Here is a 22,570-nt window from a genome sequence, read left to right as displayed (position 1 = left end):
GAACATCCTGCCATGGCCTCTGCATCAGCTCCTGCTTTCTGACCTGTTTGAGTTCCAGTCCTGCATCCTTGGGTGATCTACAGCAGTATGGAAATGTAANNGGAATAAACCCTTTCCTCCCCAACTTGCTTCTTGGTCATGATGTTTGTGCAGGAATAGAAACCCTGACTAAGACACCAGGTATCTCTTAATGTCCTAGAACTCACCCTGTAAACCAGGCTGGCCTCCAACTCAAGAGAGATCCTCCTGCCTATGTCTCTGTATTGGAATTAAAGGTGTGGCCACCATGTCCAGCTCCATTTTTCATAGTATTTTATTTTTTCTTTTGATGTAATTGTTTTTGTTATTTTGTTTTTTGAGATGGAGTCTCTCTCTCTAGTCCTGGATGGTCTCACACTCATAGAGATATGCCTGCCTTTGCCTCCCTAGGTCAATGACTGTGTCAATTAGCATCCATATAGCAAAAAAATCAAATTTTGTTTGCCTAGTGTTAGTACGATAATTTTAGGGAAGGTATTTTTATTGCATGTCTGCTTTAGCTCTACATTGTAGTATCTGTTCAGAGCACATCAGACTATCAAATAAAACCTTTTAAAACTCGAATTGATTGTATAAATGTTTTAATTATAGGACATAATCATGTTATTAATACTTAAATAATAATTGGAAACATCAATTCAGAAGTCTTTAGTTTGTAATTAGGTAAACTAGAAGGAAAATGTTATATAATCTGGCTTGTTTTGTACTCATAGAATTTTACTACTTAATGAAAACTTTAAAATAGTCTAGTCCAAAGCCATTTATTTAACACAAATATGTTGGAACTTATGAAAACATACCTCTAGTTTAATTTCATACAGATATCCTAGTTTGCTTTCTGTTGTTGTGATAAAGTACTTGACAAAAAACTTGAGGAAAGAGCTTATTTCAGATTACACTTTATAGTCCATCATACAAGGAACTTAAGACAGAAGCTTGGACATAGGAACTATAGCAGAGGCTATGGTTTCTCCTGAATCTGAATTATAAGACTGGATACTTTGAATTCCACAGCACCCTGTGGTCTGAAAGAGTCAGAAAGAAACAGGTGTTTTTAAATTTAGCTCTCATATTCTTTCTTTATCCTAGTACCCCTCCCTAATCAGTCATATATTTCATTTGCTAATAGGATATGTACATGGCTGATGCTGGTCTAGAACTTGTTATGCAGCCTAGGTTTTCAAACTCAATCCTCTTGCTTCACTTCCCATAGTTCTGGATTATTACACCACTATACCCAACTTAAGGTTCATTTTTGTGTTGTTTTCTATTTTATAGTCATCTTACTAACTTTACTGTCTGCTTTTCATAAAAACTTAGTAACTACCAGTTATAAGAAGCAATAGAATAACTTTAAAAAAATAGAGTTAATGGGCTTTGTAAATGTCTTCAAACTATGTAATGTTTGAACATAAAGGCTTTGTTGGAAAGCTTACCTTTGGTTTCAGTACATGACAAAGTAGGCTTGTAGCTTCTTAAAGCTATAGATCTTTTAAAATAACGATAAAAATATGAGAAGCCTGAGAAAGGGTAGATGTTTAAAAAAAAAAAAACCATAAAGAAAAAGGGAAAAATGAAATTCTTGTGATCAGAGTTCCTAAATGAGATTAACATATTTAGATTCTGAAATAATTTCAGCTTCTACACAAGGTATATTACTATAAATTAAAAGATAAAACAAATACTTTTTGAAAACTAGATGACAACCTGCTAGTCATTTTTCTCCTTGAAGATTTGGTAAACTGCCGAACCTAGAAAACCATGATGCTACTTAGACTTCTTTTAAATTTTATACATTTATTTTTTTAAAAAAATCTTGCAAATAAATAAAATTTCCTACACCAAAATGAACCAGATCCTAAGTTTGTACATTTCCGAACTTTTATATAATTGGAATAAGTATTTGGAATGGAACCTGTGGCGCTTACATTTTAATCCTTTTAGCAGTGACTATATTTTATGCACTTAGCCACCACCCAAACCAAAAGATCCATGACAGAATTAGAACTAGAAAACTAGGGAAGCAATTAGCTTTGTATCTTTTATGATCCAGAGTTTTTAAAATTGCTTTTAAAATAAGAGAAAATAAAGGGAAAAAAAGTTGTTTTAAGCTAGGGTATCTCTGTGTATAGGGGGTTGGGGGAGGAGAGGAGAGAAGGAAGGAAGGAGGGAAGGAGGAGATTTTACTGAGCTCAGCATAATCTCTCCACCACCACCCCCTCACATAATCCTCACCTGAGAGACCTATTAAGATAGGTTAGTTTTTGGGCTGGTGAGATGGCTCAGCAGGTAAGAGCACCCGACTGCTCTTCCAGAAGGTCCTGAGTTCAAATCCCAGCAACCACATGGTGGCTCACAACCACCCGTAACGAGATCTGGCGCCCTCTTCTGGAATGTCTGAAGACAGCTACAGTGTACTTAAATATAATAAATAAATCTTTAAAAAAAAAAAATGGGTTAGTTTTGTGCTGGATTTGAATAAAGGCACTCTAGCAAGATTTTTGATATGCATTTCCCAAAGAACTAATGTGGCACATCTTTTTTCTGTTTTGACCATTTATAATTTTTCTTGTCAAAGAATTTCAGATCTTTTGGCCATTCTAAAAATTGGACTGAATGCCAGGCATGGTGGCACACGGCTTTAATCCCAGCACTCGGGAGGCAGAGGCAGGCGATTTCTGAGTTCAAGGCCCGGTCTACAGAGTTGAGTTCCAGGACAGCCAGGGCTACACAGAGAAACCCTGCCTCCAACGCCCCCCTCCCCCCAAATTGGACTGAATGTCTTACTAATTCTGAATATGTAAGATGCAGGTCAGAAAAAAAAAAAAGATGCAGGTCAGATTCATATTTTGTGAAGTATTTTTTCTTAGATTGGATTTTTCTTTTTTAAATCTATTTGTCTGCCTGATGCTGTCAGTATTGGATCTCTTGGGACCTGAGTTACAGACAATTGTGAGTCGACATGTGGGTACTGAGAATTGAACCCAGGTGTTCTTGAAGAGCAGCCGGTGCTCTGAAGCACTGAGCCATCTCTCTCTCTTAGCCCATGGGTTGTTATTTTGAAAATCAAAGGTTAATTTTGATCAAGTTCAGTTTACCAGTTATGTTTTATGCTTTTGATGGTACTTTTAAAAATCTGTGTTTGTGTTTTTAAGACTGGAATCCAGGGCCTGTCACACACTAGGCAAGCTGCTCTCCCACTGAGCTGTATGCCCAGACTTGCGTTGATTAGAATTCACTCTCTCTTGCCTGAGCCTCCTAACTAGCTGGGACTTGAGGCCTGCTTTACCAGGGAAGCCTGCTGCCATAGTTAAGAAGTATTTTTCTCTAGCCAGGCATGGTGGCACACGCCTTTAATCCCAGCACTCTGGAGACAGAGGCAGGTAGATTTCTGAGTTCGAGGCCAGCCTGGTCTACAGAGGGAGTTCCAGGACAGCTAGGGTGATACAGAGAAACCCTGTCTCGAAAAAACTGAAAAACAGACAAAACAAAAAACCAAAATGGGGATGGGGTTAGTTTTTACCTAATTCAGTATCACAAAGATTTTTCCCCTAATTTTCTAGTTTTATTGTAGAACTTTCATAGTTTTAGAAGGACAAAGGGACAGTCAGGGCTAGAATGACTTGAGCAAGTAGTAAGTAGTAGGTTACATTGTAACCCCAAAAAGAATATCACTTGCTGCAGTTTGTACAAATATTGAAAATTTTTAGATAGGTAATTAAAAGCTTTTTTTTCAAGATAAAAGTATTTAAATCTTTTTAAAAATTCACAGTGTGTGTTTGTGCATACACAACCTAAGGAGGTTGATGCCCTACTTCTGTCATGACGGTCCTAAGTATCTAACTCAGGTTGCCAGGCTTGGCAGGAAGCACCTTCACCTGCTGAGCCATCTTTCCAGCTACTATTATTTCTAATTTTGATATTAATATTATTATCATTATTATTAATATTTTTGAGACAAGGTCTTATATAGCCCGAGCTGTCCTGAGATTTGCCTTGCTAACCAGGCTGGTCTCACACTCAGAGATCTGCCTGTTTCCTCGTCTAGAGTATTGAGATTAAAAGTCTGTACCACCATTCTATTATTTTTATTTTTAATTTAATTAGTACTGAATTTTTGAGATAAGTTTTTATTATATACAGCCCAGGCTGGCCTCAAACTACAGCTAACTCTTGCTTCAACTTTCTTAAGTATTAGGATTACAACTATGTCACCCTATACATAAAAATAATGGTGTTTTGTTTTGTTTTGTTTTGTTTTGTTGGAACTCCCTCTGTAGAATAGGCTGACCTCAGAGATTTGCCTGTCTCTGTCTCCTAAATTCTGGGATTAAAAGTATGTGCCACCATTACCTGGTCCAAAATACATAATTTTAACAGCTAAAATAACAGCAACAATGACAACAACAACAAAAAAACATTTAAATTTTTTTAATAGTTAAACAAAAATATGTGAGTAGAATAAAAAGAAAAGAAAAACACATGAAAAGACACAGAACTTCATTAATTATTAAGGATGTTTAAATTAAGACTAAAATAACTAAATTATAAATGTGTCACTTTAGAAATTTCTTTTTTATTATCTAGTTTGAGGATTTCCCCCCCCTCCCCAACCCCAGACAGGGTTTCTCTGTGTAGCCCTGGCTGTCCTGGAACTCACTCTTTAGACCAGGTTGGCCTCGAACTCAGAAATCCTTCTGCCTCTGCCTTCCAAGTGCTGGGATTAAAGATGTGTGCCACCACTGTCCAGCGAGGATTATTTTTTTAACCATCATATTTTAGTTAATGTTCCTCAGCTCATTTAGCTTTTATTAATAATGGAGAAGCTATCATTAAGTCAGGTGGATACTTGTTAAGAATACAGAATCATGGGGCTGGTGAAATGGCTCAGCTGGTAAGGGCACTGACTGTTCTCCCAAAGGTCCTGAGTTCAAATCCCAGCAACCACATGGTGGCTCACAACCACCTGTAATGAGACACCCTCTTCTGGTGTGTCTGAAGTCAGCTACAGTATACTTATATATAATAATAAATAAATAGTTTTTTTTTAAAAAAAAGAATACAGAATCATTAACCTGGCAGCTTTAAATCCCATTTTGGGAGGCAGAGGCAGGTGGATCTCTGAGTTGGAGACCAGTCTGGTCTACACAGAGTTCCAGGACAGCCAAGGAAACATGGAGAAACCCTGTCTTGAAAAACAAACTAGGGTTATAAAACCTATGCATACCAAATCAGAATATATATTTTAACATAATCTCTGGGTGGTTTGTATACAGGATAGCTGGATAGGCCTTATCTAGGCTTATGGAATAACAGCCACAGTGTCCTTTAGAACTACTACTTCTCTAATGTGATTCTTTTTTTTTTTTTTTTTTTGGTCCTTTGAGACAGGGTTTCTCTGTATAATCCTGGCTGTCCTGGAACTCACTTTGTAGACCAGGCTGCCTCTGCCTGCCTCTGCCTCCCGAGTGCTGGGATTAAAGGTGTGCGCTACCACGCCCGGCTTCTAATGTGATTCTTGAACCATCAAAATGCTGAGTCTTGATTGCCATCCCAGACTTGAATAGGATTTGCTGGGGTTGGAATCTAGAGCTATGTGGCTTGACATACCTCTGGTTGGTCATAATCCTGGGATCATTGGTTGAATAATGTTGCAGTAGGTCTTTCTGATGGTCAGATGGGATTTTAAATTAAAGAAATTGTTTCCACAGGTTCTTTCCACAGGTTCTTTACTAAAATAGATATCCTTGATATCTGTAATTTCCAAATGGTTTAACAAAAGAGGAATAGAGAAATGTATATAAATATATGTAGAAATAAAGCATTCATGACAAAAGATCATGTAAGCATTCCCCTTTCATATGTGATACGAATGAGTGACCCTACAATCAAAATAAGTTGCTTACTAGCAGGAACCAAGTGGTAGAGCTGTGAACACACAGACTGGAGTCTGGTGTTCTTTCACCACTGTCAAGTTTGCTTGAGTCTGAGCAAGTGTGAAAATGATTGTTAGACACCTCGCTGTTGTTCTCCCTACCCAGTGCAGACACGTACATGCACACCGATGCTCCTCCATTAGACTTGGACTGTGGGGTTGCGTTTACTGTATGTTTTGCCTTGGCTCTATTTAAACCAATTACTCTTTAGTTGGAAATTTGTAGAATCTTACTTGATTTTGAATAGTCATGATATTCAAAAGCTTTGAGTCAATTTTTCTTTTAAATTGTATCTTTTCTTGGAAGAACATTAATATTTTACTTTATATGCCATTATATTTATTGGAATTGGAATTATAGGTGGTTGTAAGCCACCACAGGGGTGCTAGGAACTGAACCCTGGTTCTCTGCAAGACTTGGTGCTCTTAACTACTGTGCTGTCTCTCCAGCCTCAAGGCAGTTTTTAGTATGAAAGGTGTAACTTGCTCTGTTGCTGGTCTGAGATTTAGGATTAATTCCACAGTAATGTGAACTGTTTACTGTATCTAAATATGTCACATATTTATATTCATCTTCATCAACAAAATATTTTTGGTGGTTCAAGATTAAAAAGTTTCTTTTTTCTTTTGTAACATTTCTTAAAAGTTCTGATTCAAATTAGTTTGGGTGAATTCATTAGGTTGATGGCTTTTTGTAGAAACAGTTTCTACTTTCTACTAAAGCATTGCATTTAAGATATTTTGTTTTGAATTACTCTGCTTTTGGAATTGTTCTCTCATGAGTAGAATTACAGTGGTATTTTTAGAAAATATGTGATGGAAAACATCACGAGACAGAAGCAAAGGGTTTTACTTCTATGCAAACTAAACTGCCCTGTGACCTAGCATAAAACTAAGTGCTAAGAAACTCTGGCTGTATGTAGTACTATCAAAAAAAAAAAAAAAAAAAAAAAACCAACTGGTTTTATGATTAAATAGCAAAATGACAGGCAGTAAACTGCATTTGAAGGAAATGCTGAATAAACTCTCCTCTAATGAAAGTTCAGAAGTGACATGCTGCCATGAGGTCAGACTGTGCAGGGAGAGCCAGCTGAGCTAGCAACTGGCACTGAGCCAAGCATGCAGAGCCAGTCATGTGAAGGAGCACGTGGGAGTTGAAACAGGAAAATTGGATGTACTTTTTGGTGAGGCATCTATTAGTTGGATTGTGCTAGGAATTGTTGGCACTTCTCTTTTGAATAGTATACGTAGGTGGCACACATTATAAACTCTTGTGTACATTTTGTGGTTTTAATATTTTGTATTGCAAAAATGTCAGTTTGAATAATTTCATTGGAAACTATCTTATTTGAATTGATTTTGGTATGTGTATATAGAAAAGATAAAGAAGAAAGTTGATCAAGATATGTCTATAGCATGTCTAGTAAAAGTCTGTGAGGAAAGTAGAATTTTTGTTTAAAATAATTGATTTTACTTTTAAAGGATGCCTTTGTTATTTCCATATCTGAAATCATCCAGCGATCTTAAAATACCTGTTGTCTATCCATTGTGTTTAAGCCTAATGTCTTGTTTTGTTCGGTGTTGCTGTTTTGCCTTTTGCTTCTCCTGATCTAGAATAAGATGGTCTCAGAGATTCTTACCTAGTCACTGAGTAAAATGAGGTGCTGGAGAGCTCTGGGAGATTTGTGGGTAATCACATTTCCGAGGAAACCTTTTCTCAGTTGACATATTGCCGTATTTTCTCAAGCTTCACGAGTAATTAGGAAAAGCCTGTAACATGTGGGCTGGTGACACTGAGACATACTACATGCTTTGCAGTTTATAGGCCAAAAGTTGCTAATTATGTGATGTGCATACTTAATTCCTTACCTTTATTGCCTGTCTTCATCTTATTTTAATATTATCAAATCTCTTAAAGATTCTAAGGACAGGCTCTAAGCCTTTTTATTAAAAGTGATTTCTCAGTGTACAGATGTAAAGTGTGGGTTTACATAATCTCCTTGCTTTTTTTTCCTTTTTAAGGCTGTTTGAATATAAGTATATAAGTGATAAATGTTTGCTTGTTCACGTGTCATAGAATAATGATATAGAAATGAAGGTATTGGTAATTAATTAAGTGGTTAGGACTTAATTAGCTCCTTTTGTGAACTATTTTAGTTATTCTGGGAATAAACAGTGATACTCTGATTTGAACAGAAACAGGAACCAAAGAAAAATGAGCTTTAGATTTGTGATAAGAGAGAGGGAACATTTTGTCTATGTTTTAAAAACCTCTTACAGAGAAGTGTCTTGTATTATAATCAAGTCATCAACAAGAAATCTGGTCATCAGTTAGCACATAGTTAAGTGTGGCATCTCAGAAGAAGTAAGGAAACCTATCATTCTCTCTTTAGGTCATTTCTATGTATACGTTTCTTAATAAGGAAGTAGGTTGCCATTCATAAAGTAAATATTTTATAAAGTATGCTGGACTTTTATAGACTTATTAAAAATCTCAGTTAACATAACGTTTAAGGGAAAGAGATTATTTCTATTTTACTGTGATGTTTGAACTGTGGAGTATTTTAGGAGGAGAATAATTCAGCTCTTTTGTTGTTTTCACTGTCATCTAAACAAGTTTGTTACTTCTCATGTGTGACACATTACTTATTCCAGAAATGTAAAGCTAGTTTGCAGCTCTGTCATTTTGGGACTGTTTTAATTACTTTCTGTCTGGGTTCTGCTTTATCGTGTTCTTGTTTCTTAGTAGCTGCAAATTAATTTTTCTGTAAGACTGCCTTGCTGGGCTGGTGAGATGGCTCAGTAGGTAAGAGCACCCGACTGCTCTTCCGAAGGTCCGGAGTTCAAATCCCAGCAACCACATGGTGGCTCATAACCACCTGTAACAAGATCTGACGCCCTCTTTTGGAGTGTCTGAAGACAGCTACAGTGTACTTACATATAATAAATAAATAAATCTTAAAAAAAAAANAAAAAAANAAAAAAAAAAAAGACTGCCTTGCTAGGTTGTGGTGTGTATTCACGTACTTTTCACATTAAAAGTATTTCTATTAGGTGGGGTGTGATGGTGCATCATTTGGGAGGCAAAAGCAGGTGAACTCTCTTGAGTTCAAGGCCAGCCTGGTCTTCATAGTAAGTTTCAGCTCATCCAGAGCTGCACAATGAGATCCTGTCCCCACGCCCCCCCCCCCCTTTGGTTTTTCTGAGACAGGGTTTCTCTGTGTAGCCCTGGCTGTCCTGGAACTCACTCTGTAGACCAGGCTGGCCTTGGACTCTGAAATCCGCCTGCCTCTGCCTCCCAAGTGCTGGGATTAAAGGTGTGAGCCTCCACTGACCAGCAAGACCCTGTCTCCAACAAACAAAAATCTTTCTGTTGTCTGCAAACTGCACTTAGATTTATTTGACCATCTAACACTATTAGACATCTGAATTTTAATTCTAGGATGACTACCTAATGAGGATGTAATTTACGCAGTGGGCGTTTTCTGGAGGTTTAGTGTTTGCTGAGCATAATTCTAAGAATTGAAGGTAGAATAAGGAATGGGGCCAATGAATGGGGCTTGTACTCTAGTACTATTTACTGTTTCTTCTTTCTCATGAGCACTTCAAGGATGCAGCACCTGCCCCTCCTGCTCGCTTTCTGCATTAACTGTGCTGCAAGGTCCTTGTGAGCAGAAACTTCATGAACTCTGTGCTATAACACGAGAAAAGTTTTTAGTAAATTAGTGAGGTATTCGTTGAATAATCTCAGCTCTTAATTTTTCATTTACATTTATGTGTGGGGGCACTATATACCCCATAGTGTACTTGTGGAGGTCAGATAAAAACTTAGAAGTCAGTTGAGGGAAATCTATTAATCCCTCTGTTATTCTACCATGTGGGAAGGCTCTAGGGATCTCACTCATGTGGTCAGGCTTGGTGGCAAGCATCTCTACCTGATGAACCATCTTTCCAGCCCTTTAGTTTGTCTTTTCAGTTAGAATTATTTAATTAAAAAATACTACTAAAGAACGGGGACAGCAGGCTCAACAGTTATGAGCACTTGTTGCTCTTTCAGATGATCTATGTATGTGGTTTCCAGCGCTCAGATGGTAGCTCACAACTGTCTGTAACTCCAGACACTCTCTTCCAGGGGAATCTGACACCCTCTTCTGTCTTTCTCAGGCACCGGACATGTTATGGTTCATTTCCATACATGCAGGTACTCACACAAAATGAAAATAAATATTTTAAAAAGTTGCTAGGCCCAGATAGAAACATTGCTGTCCAAGCCTGGCAGCTTGAGGTTGATCCTTGGACCAGGGTGGAAGAGCCGGTTTCTAAGGTTGTGCTCTGACCTCTGCATGTCTTCCAGTGCATATGCCCCCCAGTTCTCTTTCTCGTCACACACACCCATACAATAACATCACAATAGTTTGTTATTATAAGCACTATAATACATTAGAGCATGGTTTTGAAGGGTGCCTTGTCAGGTGATATGGCTCAGCAGCCAGAAGTGCTTGCAGCTCAACCCTGACAACTGAATTCTCTCCCTGGAATCCATGGACGAAAGCTTATGCGGTAGTGTTCATCAACATGCTCTCCAGCCCACCAGCCTGGAGTTCAAAGTAGAGAATACAGCAGATATATGGAGACCCTTTCTCTGCAGAATAGAACCAACTCCCGAGTTACACATATGTCCTATAGCATATATGTACCTTTACTCATACATCACACAGACATGATATTAATGAGTAAGAAAAAATTAAGACATATTTGCAATTAAATTTAAAAAGTTAGAACAGTTTATCTGGTAATTGTTTTTTCTTTCTTTTCTTTTTTTTTAAAAAAGTTTTTCTTCTCTAAACTAGGTCTTATTGAATTTGAAGAGTGTGACCCTGCTAGTGCAGTTGAAGGTAAGTTTGCTTGTTGAACAAAAAGTGACTGACTGCTATCTGTTGATGCTTTCAGTGTTAGAATACATAAATGTCGTGGTCTTGATACTGAACCCAGGGCCTAACATTACTCTACTCGTGAGCCATACACATATCCCAAGATACTAATGTTAAAATACATATAATGAGTTAGGTACTTTTTAGAGTTTTAATGTCTTTACATACTTATTTTATCTGAAGTTACAAAGAGTTACAAATTTTACCAGAAGAAAAGAGAGTTTCATTAAGTGAATATTCTATACGTTTTTAATGAACCTTATTGTATTAATGTAAGAGTTGAAACAGACTGATTTAAGTTGTAGGCTTTACTAATTGACACTTTCTATTATTGTTTGCTCAGTTGTTTATTAATAATTTATTAGGGTTTTTTGGGAGGAAAGGTTTTGCCATGTATCCTAGGCTGGTAACAAACTTAAAATCCAACTCTGTCTCGGCTCTGTAGTGCTAGGGTTACAGTGTGCACTGCCACTCTTAGGGATGTTTTCTTTCTTTCATCCAGAGTTTGCTTGACACTTAAGAAAAGATTTGTCTGACTTTTTGTGTTTTATATCCTTATCAAGAGCAGTTGCATTTCTATTACAATGTGCATTTATGTTAAAGGCATAAAACCAAGGAAAAGAAAGACCTTTGCTTTGCCTGGAATAATTAAAAAGGAAAAGGATGCAGAATCGGTGTAAGTATTTTAAACGCTGCCCAAATCCTTTTATAAGTGATTAAGAATTGTTTTGATTTTTGGAAGGAAAAAGTCTTTTTTGAAAGTATTCAATGTATATGTGTAAAGAAAATGTATATGTGAGAAGAAAAAAGGCTTTCTGAACAACTGGATTTGTTAGTTTCTTTGGTTTTAGTTCATAGCATTAGCTTTTCTCATTTATTGCTTATAATTTGAAGACATTAAAGACAAAATCTGACCCACATGTAGAAAAACAGAAGCAAGTCCTATAGGTTGTTCATGGACACCCTACTCCATAAAGTTTTAAAAATGTAAACACTGCCAGAAAGCCCTGTAGTGTAGACAGTTTCGTGATTGCACTGATGAATGCATTGCTAAAAGTGCAGGAATAAGCACTGTAGATTATGTGTGAGCTCTTTCTTTTTATGTTTTTTTTTAGTTTTTCGAGACAGGGTTTCTCTGTGTAGCCCTGGCTGTCCTAGAACTCACTTTGTAGACCAGGCTGGCTTCAAACTCAGAAATCCGCCTGCCTCTGCCTCTGCCTCCCAAGTGCTAGGATTAAAGGCATGTGCCACCACCACCCAGCTCTCTTTATGTTTTAACAGTTATTAACTGATTTGAGATGGTCCACTTCTGAATTTTAAATTTGAGTTACTATTTTAATCTTCATGACATGATTTCTCAAAATATTTTTGTAGCATTTAAGCAAAATCTGTATTTAAGTCCCAAGATACATACTCTAAACATGAAATACTTAGCAGGTAGGGTTTTTTTTTTTTTTAATTTTTTAAAAAATTTATTTATTTTTTTAGTTATTCACTTTACATCCCACTTACTGTCCTCTCCTGGTCACCCCGTCCCACAGTCCTCTTCTTCTTCCTCTTCTCTGAGTAAGTGGAGCCCACCTGGGTACCTCCCACCCTGGCACTTCAAGTCTCTAACAGATAGTTTTAATAACTGAATCTTAAAATACTTCATTTTTGTTTTGTTTTTAAAAACAGGGAATGTCCTGATGCAGATTCGCTTGTAAGTAATTTTAATTTCCTTAAAGAAAATTTAAATTAGGTATTTTCATTAGAAAGAAACACATTTGATTTTTATTTTAACCAGTCTTCAAAGAAAAATACTAACCATGTAATAATTTGGTTCTAAAATAACTTTAAAGTTGTGTCTCAGTTTTACATTACATTGTACTTTACTGGTAAATGAAAATACTTTTCACTGTCTTTGAGAAATGAATAATTTTATTTTTAAAATTAGAGTGGCACCGTGTTGATAAAAGATTTTTGGGACATGAGAGGTTTAAAAAAATTGCATCCCTTATAATTGGCCAACATTTATTAACTTAGGCTTTTTTTTTTTTTTTTAATTTTTCAAGATGGGTTTTCTCTGTGTAGTCATCATTGTCCTGGAACTCACTCTGTAGACCAGGCTGACCTCAAACTCAGCCTGCCTCTGCCTTCAGAGTGCTTGGATTAAAGATATTATAGCCAATATGAACTAACCAGTACCCCCTGAGCTTGTGTCTCTAGCTGCATATGTAGCAGAAGATGGCCTAATCGGCCATCATTGGGAATAGAGGCCCCTTGGTCTTGCAAACTTTATATGACCCAGCACAGGGGAAGGCCTGGGCCAAGTCGTGGGAGTGGGTGGGTAGGGGAGCAGGGGCGGGGGGGGGGNATAGGGAACTTTCGGGATAGCATTTGAAATGTAAATAAAGAAAATAATAATAATAATAATAAATAATCTCAATAAACTGTAAGTTTCATCAACAACAACAACAACAACAAAAAAGATATTATAGCAACAAGTAATGGTTACCGTTCTGTGTTTTTAAGGTTTGTTTCTGTTTCTTGGTGTTTATGAAGAATTACAGGTGATACCAAATTGAGGTCCCAGTGGGTATAGTGCAGGAGTAGATTTACCAAATGCTATATGTAGATAATGTGCAAATAGATCTATTTTTGTTAGACACTAATAGTGTTCATTAGTGTAGGAGTTTAAATACTGCTTTTGTGTGTTTTGTTTTGTTTTGTTTTTGCTTTGAGACATTTTAATCTTAAATGGTGTACTGCAACAAAATAAAGAAGTGAAAGTATTTTGTAAGATGATGTCTTATGTAACTTAGATAAACTAGTATTTTTGTTTTCTATTTCAGTTTTCAAGTAAGAAAGTTGTGGTTTATTAATAAATTTATTTAGAAATTGAGGCTGGAGGATGGCTCAGTGGTTGAAAGTATGTCCTATTGCAAAGACCAGCATTTGGTTCCCAGCCCCCACATCAGGAAACTCACGACTATCTAACTCAGATGCCCTCAGACCTCCTGCATCTATGTGCACATGGTACACATAAACTGATGTAGTCACACACAAATACACACAAATAATAACAGAACCCAAATCTTTTAAAAATGGGGGAGGGGAGAGATGGCTCAGTGGTTAAGAGTACTGATTGCTCTTCCAGAGGTCCTGAGTTCAATTTCCAGCAACCACATGGTGGCTCACAACCATGTGTATGGGGGGATCTGATGCCCTCTTCTGGTGTGTGTCTGAAGACAGCTACAGTGTACTCATATAAATAAAAAATAAATCTTTAAAAAAAAAATGTACGTGGAAATTAAGAGTGAAAAGTCATCAGAGAGGCTTAACTGATTAGCAAAGATAGCAGGTGTATTTGATGTTTACTTTAGCTCTCATCATCATGTATTTTGAAATTATTTATAACATTTGGTGGTTGCAAATTTATTAAACCCTTTACTCTCTTAAATATTTTATCTATATGTGTTTAATTCTTTCAGCTAAATGCTACAATGGTTGCTATTCGATTTTAAACTTTACGTATAATTATCAGACTTTAGGAGGGGGCTAGAGAGAACATGATGTTTTAATGCTGTGGAAGAAGAGATTGGTAAATTTTATTGTAGACGTGAAAATTTTAAGTTAGGAAAAAACATGTACCATAAAGGGTTTTATATCACCATATTGGCAATACATATTAAAAGATATCAACTGAATAGGAACTTTGATTTTTCTTTTTTTAAAAAATACAGGTCAATTCAGAAGTTAAGCAGTTGACTAGCAAAAAAAAGGGTATGAAATTGAAGCAAGCAGTTTTCTTCAAAAGAAATAAAAGTAGTGAATAACAACCATAATGAATGCTATTCAGAGATGATGCAAAAAGAACTAGACACATGGTGGTCTCCCACAATATTGGCAGAAGTGTTGATGTATACATGCCATTGCATATGCATTAACACCAACTGGGCAATCTGTTTTCTGGATAATTTGATAATATCTCCCCAAATAAGTATAGATTATTTTTAAGCCATTAACCTTCTGCTCAGCGTTTATTATTATGACTGTATTCATACAAAGTCTGTATCTACAACATAGACACACATTCTCTTGATAGAGGTATCTATGTATATAGAAACCAAAAGGGAAAAATACTTGTTCTTATTTTTTAAACCTCATATCAAGAAAATATATTAGCAAAATACTGGAGTGCCAAAATATTTATCAAATGAGAACTGGTTAAATAAATTATTAATATAGGCAGATTTTTACAAAGAATTAGGTTGATCTATATCTGTAACTGTCCATATGGAAAGAATTTATTAAGTAAAAGTGTGATGTCTTAATTGATTGCTATTTCAAAAATAAACCATGTCAAAAAGTAATTGTGATTGCTCTGGGTAGGGTGATTAGTTATTAGCAGGACAGGAGACTCATTTTTTGTTTGCTTAATTTTTTTTTTTTTTTATGGCTAGTTCATGCCCTTATCTCCCTCCCTGTCTCACTCTCCCACTTGCCTGCCCACCTGTCCATCTGTCCGTCCGTCTGTCTGTCTGTCTGTCTGTCTGTCTGTCTGTCTGTCTATCTGTCTTTGTGTTTGAGACAGAGTCTCTGTAAATAGCTCTAGCAGTTCTGAATCTCACCTTGTAGACCAGGCTAGCTTTGAACTCCCAGAGATTCTCCAACCTCTGCCTCCCAAGTGCTGGGATTAAAGGCGTGTACCACCACGCCTGGCTCTTTTATTTATTACCAACAACAACAACAAAGTAAGTTCTGTAGGTAAAATATTGTTCATTTCCTGGTTCTTTTTTAAAATGTGATTTAAAAACTAACTTGATGCACATCTTTTGAAGTGAGAATAGATTGGTTTTTGGGTGTGGGGGTCATTGTCCCCACAGAGAGATTATAAAATTTTGCATTGACTCTTGAACTTTTTCACTATCTGTCTGTCTGTCCTGTCTGTGTGTGCCTGCATGCGCAAGTACACACACACACACACCCCTTGGTTGGTTGACTTGATTGAATGAGTTCACAATTCTGCATCAGCTTCTTTAGTGGTAGGACTTCAGGTCTGTATAATGCACACAGTGTGAAAAAAAATTTTTTTTTGAAAAGAAACACTTTTTTTAAAAAAATCATACTGTGTGCACAACGTGTTTCTTTTCTTTCCCGTTTCCCATTTTTTCCTTTTCCTACCTTTCCCCCTTTTTCTCCTTTTCCCTTTTCTTCCCTCTGTCAGCCCCTCTCTTTCTTACTTACCTTTTTTCCTTCTTTTGAGACAGTGTTTCTCTGTGTAACTTTGTCCTGGAATTCACCTAAGGCTGGTCTTGAAAGCTGCTTCTGCCTCCTGAGTGCTGGGAGCAGAGGTGTGCACCATCGTACCTGGGCACATATGGTTTGTTTTTTGTTTTTGTTTTTAGAAACAACTACTACCAAATATTATTTCTTTAGCTTTACACATAAACTGAAATATTTGTGTGTGTGTGTATGAGAGTGTGTGTGTGTGTGTGTGTCTGTCTGATACATCATTTAATATAATGCCCTTTACCCCAAAACTCCTAGGGACTAAGCTCCCAGGGACCAAGCAGTACACATGGCTCCAGCTGCATATGTAGCAGAGGATGGCCTTGTCAGGCATCAGTGGGAGGAGAGGTCCTTAGTCTTATGAAGGCTTGATAGATGCCCCACTGTAGGGGAATTCGAGAGCGGGGAGGTGGGAGTGGGTGGGGAGGTGGAGGAACATCCTCATAGAAGCAGGAAGAGGGGGCAAGGGATAGGGCGTTTCCAGGAGAGAGGAAAACTGAGAAAAGGGATAACATTTGAGATGTAAATAAAGAAAATATCCAATAAAAAATTTATAATGTCCTTCAGCCTGTTCCATGTAGTTGTAATTGATAGGATTCATTTTTTGTTGTTGTATGAGTTTGAATGTATATTATATTTTATTTACTCAGCCATCTGATGATGGACACCACGGCTGATTCCATGTCTTGGCTACTGGAAATGGTACTACCGTAAACTTAGGAGTATGAATATCTTTTCAAAAGCAATTTTTTAAAAAAAGTTTGGATGAATCTTTTTTTTAGAGCTTTTTAGTGGTTGTCAGATAGTTTTAAAATATATATATATATTTTCACTACACTCATAGTTATTATCTACAAATAGATCCAGAAGCAGCCTCTTAGAAAATGGCTTTTCAGCCTTTGTCTAGTTTTATTGCTATTTTCTAGTGCTTTGTTACAATTTGGATTTGTTGGTATTTCTAGTCTGTCTTGGTCGTCAGTCCCATTTCTTCTTCCCCCCATCCCTACTTAGCTTTCTAGTTGTTTGCTGTAGAGACTCTGTGGTTTGTTTGTAGCTTTTTATATCCTGGATTTTGCTGACTGTATGTATTCCTATAGTGAATTATTTCACTTCTCTGTGCTATCTAAGTTGGTACTTAGATCTGTAAGCTTGATCAGATTTAGATTCAAGAGATTTTGCTTATTTCCTCTGAGTGCACGTGATGTTTTTCTTTTTATCTTTTAAAAAATATTGATACAGGCTGGAGAGATGACTCAGCAGTTAAGAGCTCTTCTGAAAGTCCTGAGTTCAAATCCCAGCAAACACATGGTGACTCACAACCATCTGTAATGAGAACTGATGCTCTCTTTTGGGGTGTCTGAAGGCAGCTACAGTTTACTTACATATAATAAACGAATTAATTAAAAAATATTGATCTTAGATTGTTGACTAGCCAAACTTTACTCTCCTTTAAAGAGGCACTATATCTTAATACCTCCTTGCACCTTCTTATGATATTGAGAGAATATTTAGCTTGGCCATAGTTCTTTTTTTAAATTCATTTATTCCTGTTTTAAAAAAATTGTTTTATTTACATTCCAAATGTTGCCCATCTTCCCAGACTCCCCTCCAAGAGTTCTTCACCCCATTCCCCCTTCCCCTTTGCCTCTGAGAGAGTGCTTCCCCACCTTCAGACCCCATGGAACATCAGGTTTCTACAAGATCAGGTGCATCTTTTATTCCTGATTTTAACAGAAGTGTGGATCTTGAGCATTCTGAATTGGTTTTTACCTTGGCTCTTTTTTTCTTTATTTTTAAAGATTTTTTTTTAAAAACATTGATTTTATGTGTATACATCTATGGTGAGAATACATATATGCATGTATGTGCAAGTCCCCTCAGATGTAGAGGCTGGCAGTATCAGTTCCTCTTGAGTTGGAGTTAAAGGAAGTTATAAGCTGCCTGATAAGGGTGTTAGGAACCAAACTGGGGTCCTGTAGCAGAATGGTATGTGTTCTTATCTACCAAACCGTCTGTCATGTCCTACCTTGGCAGTTTCTTGCTCTGAAATTATGAGTTGTGATTTCCTATGGCATGTCATAGGGTTTTCTTCAGGTTTTGGGAACATAGAATATGGTTTAAAACTAATTAAATTGCCGGGCGTGGTGGCGCACGCCTTTAATCCTAGCAATAGGGAGGCAGAGGCAGGTGGATTTCTGAGTTTGAGGCCAGCCTGGTCTACAAAGTGAGTTCCAGGACAGCCAGGGCTATACAGAGAAACCCTGTCTCGAAAAACCAAACCAAACCAAACAAAACAAAAACAAAAACAAAAAAACTAATTAAATAAAGAGATGTAATTTTGTTAATCTATTGGTATTTTTGATACAGTAGTTTAGTTCCTCAGTAATATATCTTTCTTAAAATTTTTGTTATTTTTCAAGAAAGGGTCTCACTGTGCAGCTCTGGCTGTCCTGGAACTCAGTTTGCAGACTAGGCTGTCCTCAAACTCAAAAAGAGATCCTCCTCTCTCTATCTTACAAGTGCTGGGGTTAAAGGCGTGCACCCTACCTCTGGCTCTCAGTAATATTTTGAGTATAAGAGTGCGTTAATCTTTAGTGTATTTAAATACTGATGCTGTCATTATAGTAATTCTTTCTCTTGTTCCCTAGAATATTCCAGATGTAGATGAAGAAGGTTTTAGTATTAAACCAGAAGCAAATCAGAATGATATCCTTTTGTGATCTGGGTATTCTTAGTGGGTTGTGTTGGCATATACATAGCTATAAAAATAATGTCCTACTTAAAGCCTCTTCTGTTTTTAATTAGCTAAGATATGACTGTTCTTCATTTATATGCTTTGTTAATTTAAGCGAGTATTTTTATTCCTATCCATATGTATTCCTATCCATATGTTCATGTATATGCAAATATATATTTTTACTTTTGTATTTATGTGGAAAATCAGTTATTCAACGTAAGGTAGAAACTTTAACTCATACTCACATACCAAAGAGAACCATTTCTACTCATCCAGTGATTCTGACTCTGAAGATGAAGAACCAAAGAGGTACCGGATAGAGATCAAGCCTGTGCATCCAAATAACTTGCATCACACAATGGCTTCTTTGGATGAATTAAAAGTATCCATAGGGAATATAACATTGTCCCCAGCAGTATCTGTAAGTATCTGAACAGAAGCCAATATGTTTTTTAAAATAACACTTATTAATGTGTACTTGTGTTGTATATGATGTATGTAGAGGGGAATGTGCACATGTGCCACAGGGTCAGAACAACTTTGTAGAGTCGGGTCTCTCATTTGACCGTTCCATGGCTTTTGGAGATCAAACTTAAGTTGTGATGCTTGCATGTGTGGCAGGTAATTTTTCTTACCTGGTGCAGTATTATACCACCTATGGTTAATTTTGAGAATAGTAAATAATAAAACTAAAACATTAAGCAAAGTTCAATATACTGGTTGGGAAAATATTATTTTATGATTCTTAAAGATTTGTTTGTTTTGTTTTGTTTTCTTTTTTCAATTAAAATTTTATTTTAATTTCAGTGGAACCAGGGATTAAACTCTGAAAAATGGTGACTTACAAATCAGTAGTTAGGAATGTATCCTGAAATCAGAAGATGGGCACAAATAGAAGTAGACCCATGGAGGGAGGGAGAGTAAGGGAGTGGGCAGAAGAGCAAGAGGAGTAAAAGAACAGGAAGGGGAGAAGAGGAAATATTCAATTATTGAAAGGATTGATTGATGAATAGACAGATATAATAAAGCAAATAGACGCTAATCCAAAGGTAAGCAGGCATGAGTATGAGGATCAGGAGTACGTGTGGAAGTGCTTATATTTGCCTCCCTTCTGCCCTGTCGAGGAACATGTTCCTTCTTCCCATGATCCCTGTCTTCATTCTTATAACACACACACACACACACACACACACACAGACACACACACACTACATGTAGATTCCACATATGAAAAAAGATGCATGTCTTTCTGAATCTGGGTTATTTTTCTTAACATAAAGGGAGATCGGGGAAAATATTTATCACTTTGCTGTGAATTAATACTACATTGGATCTCTGAGAAATCAGCCAGGTGCATCCTATAAACATGTGATATACATACAGAAGCATGGAGCTGTACATAGCATAATTTATTTAGCCACTTACCTGAGTTAGTTGGAGTAAATAGTTGATGACTCATCCAAAAGGGGGTTTTCAAGTCAGCATGCTGTTACGAGAATCGGGGTGGAAGGATTTCTGCCTTAGGTTGGAATGTTCAACTCAAAACCACAGAGGATAAATTCATTTATTTTATTGCTGTAAATAAAATACCATTTAATCCAAAGTTTACCATTTCCTAACTAGGTAGAAGTACAAATTCTATTTTGTACATGTGTGCATGCTTACTTGGTGTGTGTGTGTGTAGAATTATATAAAATTAAACCTACTATTTTGAGCATATAATACAGGATAGCTATTTGTACATTGTTTTTCTACTGCAGAAATTAAGATGTTCACACTGTGTAAGTAAATTTCACATTCCTCCAAGTGCACCAACTTCTGCTGACCCCAGAATCCACTATCCTATCTCCCCTCAAGGGTCTTGCTAGTATATCCTCCACAAAAGGAGCCCTGCATGTGGTAGCATAGCCCCATAGCTGTAGGTCTGTGCCTGTCTTGCATTACCTGACACAGCATTGCTAAGAATTACAAAAGGGTATGTACAATACAGAAGCAGCATGACCGGAGAATTTAGTTCTGAGACATCTTTCATACACACACACACACACACACACACACACACACACACACACCAAAAATCATTACACATACAGGAGCCCTGCGTGTGTTACAGGAGAACAAACTATGCTGTGCAATTGCAAAAAAGTCAGAGAATCAGAGTAATTGTTTCATCCTAAAGAAGCCCTAAGAGTCATAAGTGGCATGCTCCCTCCAATGGTGAAGATTCATAGCTATCTTCTTTAATCATTTTCTCTTTATGAGTTTAAGGAGACTCATCACGAGGTACATAATTTACATGGTAATACCAAATATGGTCCCTGTGATTTTATTAAAAAACCTCTCTGAACATGCTGTTTGTACAAATTTTCATCCTAATGGCATCATATTTCATCCAGTCATACCCAAATAAATTATAGTGGAGGCACAGTTCCCTCTCAATAGCGTTTACAGTGATTTAAATTCTAGAGAGGTTTGTAAGTGTCTGCAATATAGAATATTTTAGGGAAATGTTGAAAGCATGCACATTTAACATGGAAAGCTGCAACATACATCCTTCCCTCAGTTCTGGGTATAATCACTAATTAAACTGACACTTTGAGCTCTTACTTTGGCTATGAGCACAATAGGGAACTTTCAGACACAGGCTAGCTAGTGGGATGCTTGTATGCAATGTGTGCTAACACAGGTCCTATACCTGTGCAGCAGTCACCTCCGACATTATATGGAGGCTCATAGTTCAGAGAGAGAACATTCGATTGGCTCAAGTTTATGACATCCAGGTAACTGAGAAGTATCATGACATCAAGCAGGTGAAAGAATCCTTCTTTCACGGTTCACTGTTCAACTTGTAACTGAAATGAACTCAGATAAAATGTTATGAAAAGTTCTTGTAAGTGCCTGAGTATCCCTCCAACTCCATATGACTTTATTTCCTTTTATTGCTATTTTCTGTGCATTCTAGCTTCTAACGTCTCTGCCCTTCCACTAAGCAACTGTGTAAATCTACATGATGCTTCTCTGGAAGACTGGGGAACTGTCAGAAAGTTGCTTAACCCTAAGTATGTCAGTATGACTTAGAGACAGTGCCACTCTATATTTATTGTCAGAAACTCAGATAGTGATGGCACAAAGAAATGCAAGGTTTACACAAACTTTACCATTTCCTTTTTTAACACCCTTGCTCTGTTTGTTTTGTTTTATGTGTGAATTTTGTATACTGTATTTTTTTTTTAACAAAATGAGACTGAACTCAGGCCCTTAAGCTAAATCCCAGTGCCCCTCTTTCCCCCTTTTGTTGTCTTGTCTCCCCCCAACCCCCAGAACTTTTAGGTGTATGAATATTTGCTTGCATGTATGTCTGTGGATCGTGTCTGTGAAGTGACCAAAGAAGGCAGAAGGGGGAGTTAGACATCCGGGAACAGAACTAATAGTGTACAGATAGTGTACAGATAATTGTGATATGCCACGTGGGGGCTGAGAACTGAATCTGGGTCTTCTAGAAGACCCAGTGCTCACAACTGGTGAGCCATCTCCCCAGCTGAGTGTGTAAATTTATATAGACAAATAAGGCTATTGATTTGGCTTAGTTATGTTCTTCAAAACAATTGTTTTCCTCTTCTCCTCTCTTCCCTTCCCTTCCCTTCCCTTCCCTTC

At 37.0% G+C, this 22,570-nt stretch overlaps 1 protein-coding gene across 1 annotated transcript in view; it reads left to right on the top strand.

Moving 5' to 3' along the window:
* The window catches only part of Fcho2 (FCH domain only 2), a 97,645-nt gene that overhangs the window by 45,004 nt on the left and 30,071 nt on the right, over window positions 1-22,570 (top strand). The window contains exons 9-13 of the mRNA XM_021208205.2: window positions 10,825-10,869; window positions 11,509-11,581; window positions 12,583-12,607; window positions 18,828-18,885; window positions 19,162-19,337. Coding sequence (XP_021063864.1) covers window positions 10,825-10,869; window positions 11,509-11,581; window positions 12,583-12,607; window positions 18,828-18,885; window positions 19,162-19,337 — 377 coding nt within the window. The remainder of the gene's footprint in view (window positions 1-10,824; window positions 10,870-11,508; window positions 11,582-12,582; window positions 12,608-18,827; window positions 18,886-19,161; window positions 19,338-22,570) is intronic.

The sequence above is a fragment of the Mus pahari genome, chromosome 11 (assembly GCF_900095145.1).
Source record: "Mus pahari chromosome 11, PAHARI_EIJ_v1.1, whole genome shotgun sequence".
NCBI lineage: Eukaryota > Metazoa > Chordata > Mammalia > Rodentia > Muridae > Mus > Mus pahari.
Note: the sequence above shows the minus strand (reverse complement) of the source record. Positions and strands in the feature narration are given on the sequence as shown.